The following is a 10659-nucleotide window of genomic DNA, read 5'->3' as shown; positions in this document are numbered from 1 at the left end:
CGGCTGGATGTCAGGAAGAAATTTTTCACAGAGACGGAGATTAGACGTGGCAACGGGCTGCGCAGGGAGGAGGTGCAGCCACGTCCCCGGAGGGGTTTGACAGAGGACTGGATGTGGTGTCAGGGCCATGCTCTACTCGACAAGGCTGCTCATAGCTGACGATCACACAGGTCTTTTCCAGCCAAACTGAATCTATGGCTCTGTGGTTTCACGCTAACCAAGAGCAGGGATGATGACCACCCGTGCTATCTGTCTATTCCCGTTTTCCGAAGTCTCGGGAATGAACCTGCCAGCGCCCGGAACCAGGGACGCCCAGGGTCGGGCTGTGTTCTCGGCGCTGGATTGGTGCTGCCTGCGCCGCGCGCACCGCGCTAGTCTCGCACCCCCCCGGCGCCGTCGTAGCCCTGGCCCCGCCCCCGGCCTGGCCCCGCCCCTAGCCCCGCCCAGCTACCCCTGCCCCGCCCACTCTGCGCCCGCGCCGCTCCCGCGCCGCCTCCCCCCCCCCCCCCCCCCCCCGGCAGTGCGGTGCTGCGCCGCGAACATGGCGTCGGAGGGGATGATCCTGACGAACCACGACCACCAGATCCGCGTCGGCGTCCTCACAGGTACCGGGCCGCGCCGGGCACGGCGCTGGGGACGCGCGGGGGGCGGCCGCGGGTCGGTGCGCGCCTCAGGCCGCCCCGCGGGGTGCCCCGCCGGCCGTCCGTCTCTCCCGTGGCGGCGCCGCCGCCGCTGCGCAGGGAGCGCCCCTCCGCCGTGCGTGCGGTACCCGAAGCCCGGAGCCGGGGTCGGGGCGTGGGGGCGGCGCTCCGGCCGCGGGCGGACAGCGTGAGCAGGGCCGGCCGGCGCTGGGCAGCGCTGCCGCAGGCGGGCGGGCGCCGCAGCCGCGGGGACTGACCCGGGGATAACCCGCGCGAAGGGGACGGAGTGCGCGGGTGGGCGAATGCCGGAGGGGATGGGGGGCCGGGACGCGGCCGGGCTTCCTCTGAGCGCGGCGGTGCCGACAGTGCGAAGGCGCTGGAGAAGGGAGCCCGCGGCCGGCGCAGGCTGCGGGCCGGCAGGTGCCGGGCCTGCCTTCCCCGGGCGGGAGGCGGCCTCAGCTCCCGGCCGCGGGAATGCCCGAGCTGGGCACGCTCCGCACGGCAGCTCCTCTGGGATGGCTCCTTCCCCTCCCCCTCCCTGGCCTTTACTTTGGGGATCGGGAGGGGGTGGGTGGGGATGCTTGTGCCTGTGTGCTCTCTGTTGGGAGGGGGAGGAGGGCATTTATGATGCTGCCGCTCATAGCGCACGGATGATCCTTTAATAAACCCGTGGCACATGACCTGCGGTGGCTGCACAGAAGGGCTCCCGGAGTCGGTGCGGGTGTGACGGGCCGGGGGCTCCTCTGCCGGGGTCTCGGCGTATCCCGGAGCCCCGCGGAGCTCGGCGCAGCGGGCGGCGCGCCCAGGAGCGGAGCCCCGGGGGGTTCCGGTGTACACGGGCGTCAGCGCCTCTTCCGTGCGAGGAAGGGGCGAGAGATACCGGCGAAATTTTTAGGCGTCAAGCTCCGTAGGTTTCACCAGGAGTCTGGGAAGACATGATTGTTCATGGAAAGCAGCGTTGTGAGCTCGCTCAGGAGTAGGAGGATGCTTGGAGTGAGAGAGGGGACATTGACGGCAGAGGAGGCCTGGAGTTAACCCTGAAGTTATTTATTCCCGCTAGCGGTGTTTAACTCGAGCGGCGCGTTCCGAGCCCGCGGCAGCCCCCGGCGCTGTTCCTCTGCCCGGTGCTGATCCCGCTGCCGGGAGCGAGGGATGGCGCGAAGGCTGGAGCCCTTCCCCTCCTTCCCTTCCTGGGAAGCGCTCGGCCGCAAGGTGATGGTGACGATAAACCGCTAGAAAAGCACGGTAGATGCAAGTGGAAATCCTTAGCGTGCTTGTAAATTCCAGGCAGTCAGATCCTTTATATGGGTAGAGCGTGTTGGACCAGATGCAAAAGTCACATGGGGGGGTTTGTTCCCTTTGTCCCTGAAGGATAGGACATGTGTGCCGCTACCTATTATTGTAAAAGTTAAAGTGGGGAGGGAGTGCAAGCAGAATGCATATTTTTCTTTGTATTTTGTGGGCAACTTCATGGTGTGTAACGTGGGTTATTATTTTCTTTTGATCGAATGCACTACCAGGCACATATGGTGTTATAATAATTAAAATAACTATTTAGTCTCTCAATAGGTTCAGATAGTCTTTCAGAATACACTTATTTTGTACTGTAAATCCTGTTTGATCATTGTTAAACTCTTTTAACTTTGTATCATAATTTGTAATTTCATTGAGAAGAGCTTCTGGCCTAATTTTAGTACTTTTTTAGAGGAAATCCAAGAGGCATAGCCAAACAGAACAGTTTTAGTTTTTTTCACCTTAATGTGGTTGTTCTGAATTTCAGGCTAACAATTTTTGCAAATAAATATTTTTATTTTGAAAGGGGACACCTTGGTTTCTTACAATTTTCCTTGTTTGTAAACCTGAAATAAAATATTATTTTCTGCTCCAGCATCTCCTTTAACCTGGAAAGAGAAGTACTTTGAGGGGATTTGGACCCCCTAGCTGTTTCTGCTGTTTCTGCTATTTCTGCTGTTTCAGCTATGAAAAGACAAATTAAAAATGTACTCTTCTGAATTTTTCTCATAGAAATGAACTAATAATACATGCTGTTGTATGGAGGAATAAGTGTAGAAATGAAAAGGTTAGGTATGTGGACTATTTTTTTTAACATTTAGAATAGCTTAGTGATCAGAAATTAGATCATTAACATAACATGACTCCTTTAGCTTTTCTAATTAAGATCATAGGCATATGTTTGTTTTCTTAGCAGTATATACTTGTGGTCTTATCAGCACAGGCATACAGATTTATGCTCTTGTTAGACTTGGTATGCTCAGTTTAGAAAATAATCAGTACTGCACCTTATGGTCATACTCAGATGGAATTTAAATTTATTTAGGAAGGAGTAACTGTTGAGTTAATTTGGTGTAAAGTTGTGTGTTTATTTTTAAATGAGGACATATAAAAATTATTTGGGCACATTGTTATTCTTATCTGTTGTAGAGACTGATGCACATGGCTCCAGAGAATACTGAGAGTGAGTAATGTTTGTCATAAGGCTTAGTTTCATTACATTGTTTTGTTTTAAGTTATTGTATTTAGTTTTGCTTGGTAGACCTCTGTGATTGTGTATGTATCTCTAGTTTCATCTAGAAACAAATGTTTATTTTTTCACTTGTGGCAGATTTGGACAGGTATAGTGGATTAGAGAAATAGAAATCTTCGTTATTGTTTACTAAAGTAACTGTGTTCAAATGCAAATTTATGCAGAATGTAGCACCTTGGGCTTTTTTTTACAGAAATTACTTGTTAATTTCTCTTATTCCCAAACTGTGGAGGTCTTTTAGTTAAGAATCAATGATAAGAACAAAATCCATAATTAGGACGTTTCCTCAACGTGAAAGAACTGTCTTCCTGAAATCAGGAAAAATACTTTGGTGTATACAGCATCTATGGAGTTGAAGATGCCACTCATGCTTATTTTTGAGTCTCTGTATAGAAAGTTGTAGAGTTAGACTTCTTTACTGAAACAGGAGGAAAAATACAACTGACTGATTACAAAACTGTGAAACTTGCGAAATACAGGGTTATGTCTTATGCACATAGGAAGCCTCACTGGTTTGTGGATAGAAATATGAATTCTAATCTTTGTGTGTTATCATTTCAATAAGTTTTCTAATTAGTGAAGAGTGGAACTGTGAAAGTGTCATATTCAGCACCAGGGTTTAATGAAGTGTTCAGATTAAAGATACTGCTCACTTAGGTTCCAAACCTAGGTTTTCCCTCTGCTACCTCTGATATGTAGTGCAAGCACATGAGCTACTAATAGAGCTTCAGTATTTTGTTGTTGTGAGTTTACTTTATGGTAAAATGCATTTTAAAAGGGCTGTGATGCTAAATGTCAGATTGGGAGATTTTTGTGATGGAATAACAGAGTTGGATGAACAATGTCCAAAGCTTTGTCATTTAAGTGTTCTGGATATCTTCTTTTAAAAATAAAACAGTCATGGAGAAAGAAGAAATGTGGGGTAGATAAATGGAAAAGAGAGATCTCCACATTTACAGTAAAGGCTGGATTCTATGCATGCTTTGTATGTACTGTTGTGCATCAGTGCTTCCTTAGTAAAGTACACGTACAGAATTACTTTGGTTGCCCCTTGCAAGCCTTTCATGTTTGGGATATCTCTAACAGAACAGTTGTTAATCAGTTACCAGTGGTGTCAGGCTGCTGGACCTGGTGTACTAAGTACAGAATTTTGTAATGTTGAAGTTGGTTAGAAAAGAGGAGAAATTGTGTGCTCTGGCCAGAGTTGAATCAATATTAGGTCATCCTTCACTGGTGGTGGCATCGGTAACAGTTATATAATCTGTGACCTTTCTTGTTCTGTCAGTGACTAAAGCAGACCCTTGACTGGAACCATCCAGAGAGTTCTGAATGATGTTGCCATCTCCACTAGCTCAATGGATAAAAACATACTCTGGTTCTCTCTGGTAGTTCCTATTTTGTGCTCTTTTCCTCTCCGTCCCCGTTATCTTCTTATTTGCTTCTCTTTTTGTTTTCTCTCCAGTAAGCATTTAATGTAGCTGGCCAAAACTCAAGGTCTTGTTACATGTTTGGTTTTTTCAGAATATTAGTGATAAAAATTCGTCAGATTTTGGGTTGGCTAATAATTCTTCATTCAGGTTGTCTGCTTTTGAGGCAGGTCTGTGAGAAAGTCCTCACCAGACATAAACACCATTTTCTGTCTTTGCTCCTCATTTTGTATTGTTTCTTCCTTGTTTAGGAAAAAACTTTCAGGCTAACTTTTTTTCAGGCCAGTTTTATTGTGTTCAGTATTGCTTTCAATGTGGTACAGCCTTTCCCTTTCATAAAGCGAGTAAGGAGTTTAGGCAAATTTCTCTTCAGATACATTGTTCTTCCTTTCTTCCTCTGTGTAAAGATTAAAACATTTTCAATTATAACTGTGGCCATAACCTACACAGTAAAGCAGACAAATGTTTCTGAATGTGTGACTCAGACCTTGATGTCCAGGTAACCCTGTAGTGTGGAAGATTACAGCCTTGCCTTTGTGTCTGAGACTCCTTAGTTGGTTGAAATGACTCTGAGCATGGACATTGTGTCTGAATGTATCACTTTGAAGTAAGCTTTCTTCTGAGATGGTTAGGCCCTTATCTACATGACAGCTGCAACCAAAGAAGTTGCCTGGGCAGATCTGAAGTTCAGTGATATGAATGTTTTGTAAAAATTATCTTTGAGAAATGTGACAAAATACTTAGGGTGTCACTATATGTTGGTCAGACTGTTTTAGAAATGTATAGGCTGTCTGTTTCCCAACTGAAAAGTCATTTGCCTCTTTCTTATTTTATGAGGTACCCTCTCATGACTTTCCTCTAACTGTTCATTAATAACATGCAAGTTGCAAGGTCTCTTAGTGATGGTGGCTCTGTTCATGCTTTGGAATTAGTGGGAAACTTTCTTACAGAGGTGCTTGTGGGAGGAGGAGGACGGACACTAGGTTTCCCAGGAGTTATCGTCAAATTGCCCTAATTGTCTAAATTGAAGTTGCTTAGTTTTTTGTTTGTGATCTGACTTCTGTCCAGAATTACACCTTATTGGGCACTTATCTTCAAAACATAGATTAAAGGCAGTACCTTCTCCTGGGAGCCTTAGTTAGAGAAATGCTGTGCTTCCATTGAAACACTCTGGATTCAGAGTAACATTGATTTTAGTCTTTCTCACCTGTAAAACTGTCCTAATGTTGAGTTTATCCATAGAAACTAGGAGATCCATTTGCCATTTGTAGCTGTACATTTTTCTTTTTGACTTTATATGGCTAGGATGATGAGCTTAATCTCATGAACATGATCAGTAAAATTGCCTCATTTACTTTTTGTAGTCTAACTGTGCTTTACCTTTTAAACTTAGAGGAAGAAAGTCCTTGCTTCCCCCTCCACACACACTTTTTAGTGTATGGCATGGAACAAAAATAGGTGGCTGAAATCTCTGATACAGTGGACTCTTGTACTTGAAATGTAACTTGCTTGCTATAGTACTGTTTCTTTTGAATGGGAGGTAGAAACACTGAAACTAAAAGCACCTAAAGAAAGAGATGAAGTCATACATGTGTAGTTGGGAAATAATACCTACTTGCTTAAGAAATGGGCATTAATTTGGAGAATTATGTGTTTTTATAGATCAGGGGTAAGAAGTCTTGTGTACTCGGTGTTTCTTGATTTGGAGTTTACTTATCCAAATACAGTTGAAAGACTTCCATCTTCACCCACGCTCCATGTCTGTGGTTCATATTTAGCAGCACAGAGCATACCCATTACAGCATGTTTTCATTTGCTTTTCTACGTTTATATTTGTCGCCTTTTCCAGTACTGCAGGAAAATTTTCCATGTTATTTACCTTAAAAATTACTGATTGTGAATTTCATGAGGACCAGCTTAGTTCTGGGATAACCTTTAGTTGGTCTGCTGGCTTTGTTAATTGGACAGTAACAGAGTATGTGATCATCAGGCCGTGTTTTGGAGAGTCTAGCATACAAAATTCTGATACACAGACACAGAATTCCACCTTTAATGTTGATTTAGCCGTAGCTGTCTGGAATTTTTTGTAGGTAAGCAATAATAGATTCTGTTGTCTGCAATTTGTGAGATTCTTACGCAACAAGATGACATAATAACTAAAAATGAGAACAAATTTTAGTTCTTGTTAGATATTTATAATGTCTTGATGTGTGAATTAAGGAAAAGAAATAATTTACATTCTGTTCATATATGTAGATGCACTATGCAACTCTCCACTCTTACACAGAAATGGCCTTATAATTTGTAGTGTTGTGTATGACAGAATTCTTCTTGAAAGTTTAACAGAATGCCTGAAAAAGGTCTCCTTGAAGAACTGGAGGGTAATGACCATAAGGGAAAAGAGCAGGTAGCAGCCTTTTTCCTGTGGAGTGTTTTTAATTAATAAAAAAAAGAGCATAGCCTTTGGCTGTTTTATTTTATCACAAAACAATTGAAAAAATAATTTAAAATTTAAAAGAACAGTAATTACATAAACAGTGCTTGGGAAAAATAGACCTAATTAGGCAGTTATCTTAGAAAATTTCATTTTGGAAGTAAGAGACTTGTATGTGATGTTTTGTTTACTTGTTTTGTTTTCAAACTAATTTACTGAGGCCTATTTTATGCCTAACTTGTCAAGTGGAAAAAAATTAGCATAAACCTTTAAGAATAATCTTCTGTGTACATTTTCCAATATCCTGCAAAACAGGGCTCTATCCTACAGTTACAATGTGGGTGAATGATGTAAAGAATAAAATGCATTGTCTGTTCCCTATACTATGAAATAAGCAACAAGACTTCCACTGTCTGATTTGAATGGTTAGGGAATAGCTATGTATAACAAAACCTATTTTTGAGCAGTAAAATGTTTTTTGATATACACCATGACCTTCAAGATCTGACTCAACATTAATTTAGCTTTATATATGTTAGGTAGAACAGTAATCTTAATAATTACATACGTATTATGATGTTTCATTATGTATTCAGCATACAGATTGTATAAGTAGATCTATAAAATAAGTAAATGTATTAAGAATTGCATATGCACTTACAATCACAAGTATAGAAATATATATTTTTACTTCTTCCTTTTTAAGTCAATTATATCACTTACTATATAGTAAAGTGAAGAACGTGAAGAAGCAGAATACACTTGGGATTTGAACTATAAAATTTTTGTGTGCTTTTAGTACTTACTATGTGGTTATGAAATTGTTAGTTTTCTTTGTTGTCCTGTATATTGTAGGGAATTTATGTGGAATATTTTTCCTTTAAAAAAATCTTTCATGCATGTATTTTGTTGGTTTTTCTGGCTATTGTATGTGACTTTTGAGATCTAAAAGTGGGAAGTAGGAATTAAAGTATATGTTAAATTATATGGTGTGGTTTTATTTGGGTTTGTGTTTTTTGGGGTTTTTTTTCCAGGTATTATAGTTTGGAATTTTTGGGAGGTGGGATTATAGGTGCTTTTCTTTTTTTTTAGATGTATGTTGGAAGGGATTTAAATGCATACTGAAATCTAGGAAGTTAGTTGTTTATTCAGAATCATTTTATGGGACGTTGTATGGATGAAAAATAAAACACATTCTTTGGGAATTAAAATGAATTGCAGTAAAGTGTCTTGCAGATCTGACTCAGAATGGAAAGGCTTCTAGAACCTCTACAAATGATGCTTGTCCTTAAAAAAAAGAAATTCCCTTTATTCTTATCAAGCTGCTTTTGGTGCCATGAGATGGGCCCCTTAGGAAGGAATTGATAGCAAGACCTGAGGTGAAGTCTGTAAAATCTTAATCCATTAATTCTTGAAGAAACATTGAATATGGTACTAGTTAGAAATTCTGCAAACCAACACACTTCTACACTGCTATTTCTTACCCCTTCTTAAAACAGTTCTCATGGGATCAGGAAGACAAATCAGACTGCCTAAGAGATGTTGTTGAGCAGGTATGTATCCTTCTACTAGGTACTCACAAATCCTGTCCTGGGAAAGTGTGAGTGGCAGTAAGTTTCTGGAAAAAGAAGATTTCCAGGTATTCAAGCAGATATGACACAGTTTCCTACTGACATGACTCTTTCATATGATGTAGAGTAGTGGCATAGCAGTGTAAATGGTGAGAAACCAAAGGCTTACTATGGATTCCCTGTCAGAAACTTCACCTTGGAAAAAACTGGGAGAAAGCAGCAAGATGCCTAAAGTAAGTACATATCTGGTGAGAAAAATGCTTGTTTCCAGGAAAAAAAAAAAACAAACCAGAAAAAACCAACCCATAAGATTAAAGGGAAAATGTAGTTCTCCTTTCCTCTTTTTTAGCAAAATTTCTTGTGTTAGTTGTATGAATATTCAAGGCAAGAATTAAATAAGCCTACAGCAAATCAAGGGTTCTTAAAATCAACTTCCTTGAAGAAATATGCTGTAAATTAAGCATAGTGAGGAAAAAAGTTGTGAAACACCTTTAAAAGAGAGTACAAGGACAAAGTGTTTCTGTAGATAATACACACAAAGCTCCAGGGATGCTGAGATGAAGTTGCAACAGGTGTTCCTATGTGTGTAACTCCTGCTGATAAAACTTCATCATTGCTGGTACACTGATTTAATACTTCAAAATTTAATACTTCAGAACTAGAATTTAGCTGAATCTAAATCTGAGTACTTCTGGTTTTAGTAAAATGTACTTGATGGTAGGCTTTTTTAATGAGTGCTGTAATCAAGCAGACTGAAAAGTCTGCAGGGGGAATTTCTTTCCCTCCTAACCTTCTATTGCAAGAGATTCCAAGCCCTTCTGGTCATGTGGACATATATCATGGCATTGAGTTAACAAAATAAAGAAAATAAGAAGCCAGTAAAAGATATGTAGAATAAACCAGGAGACTGAGGAGGGTTTTGAGACTTTTGAGAGAAACCTCTAAACTTTTTCAAGTAAATGTGACTACAGGGTAGTGCTGTATGACATAATCCTTTGGAAAGAAGGCAAGGCACAGAGCTTTAAAAATTTGGGAATGGTCATATTAGTAAAATGTATGTGGTTCAAGTTGGGTATGTTTGAATCCATCCAGAATCTGATGTTTCAGAACCTAATGTTATTTTGAAATCTATTTTTTAGGAACGAGCTCTGTTCCACAGAGGTAGGTAAGCTGTAGAAGATAGGAAGGTAAGCTGTGAAGCCTTAAGGTCTGATCTTGCAGTTAAATTCCAGCATGGTAAGAATTAAAGCTGTTACCAATGTCTCCAGTGTGCAGGACCTTCTTATCTGAGTGAGACTCAGTTTTTTTTCCTAAGCATCAAAAATCAAAATGGAAACTCTAAAGTTTATGTTAAAAGCTGATGAAAAAAGCAACTGATGAAGAATTTCCTGTGATTGTTAAGCTTCAAGGAAGCTCACCTGCCTGTTCCTATTTCTTTATTCCAAAGGGTATAGCTCTAGTTTATGCACAATGGTTTCAGTACATGACTTTTCTCTTTGGCTTGGCAGTTGATCAAAGAGAATTAGAGAAAATACTAGTTGTCATTTCACCATTGTTATGTCAGAAAAGGGTTCAAGTAGACTTTCTGTGAGTGCTTTGATGAACAGAACATCTTTCTGGAAAAGCCATCTGAGGCAAATTTCTGTATAGCATTAAACTGGGACATCATGGATTATCTTTAATATTAGAAAAATCTTTTAATTCCTTGATAGCATGTCTTGTATTCCATTATTGTTATGTGTAAGTTGCTGTGAGGACTCATCAAATCATAAGGGAGATTTTAGATGTGAAGTAGTAATAATTTTCAGTATTTCTTACCAGAATAGTAGCAGCTTTTAGTATACCCCAGAATAATTTTAGCAGGTCTTCACATTCAGATGAGTCCTAGGAACCTTTTTTGCACTGAACAAACACCCGCTAAAAATGTTCTACCTTTGCTTCAGCCTCCAGAAAGTAAATTCAGCTGTGCATATGAAAACTACTTTAAAATGAATGGTTGAGATCTTATTAGCATCTAGAAAGCAGCTAATGATTAGGCCAC

At 41.4% G+C, this 10659-nt stretch overlaps 1 protein-coding gene across 24 annotated transcripts in view; it reads left to right on the top strand.

Annotated features, from left to right (window-relative positions):
• The first annotated feature begins 500 nt into the window (after window positions 1-500).
• Window positions 501-10659, top strand: part of GPHN (gephyrin) — a 269940-nt gene continuing 259781 nt past the window's right edge. For 14 of the 24 annotated variants that reach the window (XM_036383558.2, XM_036383563.2, XM_036383550.2 and 11 more), the window contains exon 1: window positions 502-605. In XM_036383558.2, coding sequence (XP_036239451.1) covers window positions 542-605 — 64 coding nt within the window. In that variant the 5' untranslated portion in view covers window positions 502-541. Of the gene's footprint in view, window positions 606-10659 lie in introns of all 24 variants that reach the window. The other 10 variants (XM_036383547.2, XM_036383538.2, XM_036383545.2 and 7 more) reach the window with 1 other exon arrangement.

The sequence above is a fragment of the Molothrus ater genome, chromosome 6 (genome assembly GCF_012460135.2).
Source record: "Molothrus ater isolate BHLD 08-10-18 breed brown headed cowbird chromosome 6, BPBGC_Mater_1.1, whole genome shotgun sequence".
NCBI classification, from domain to species: Eukaryota; Metazoa; Chordata; class Aves; order Passeriformes; family Icteridae; genus Molothrus; species Molothrus ater.
This window is presented reverse-complemented; position numbering and strand designations above follow the sequence as displayed.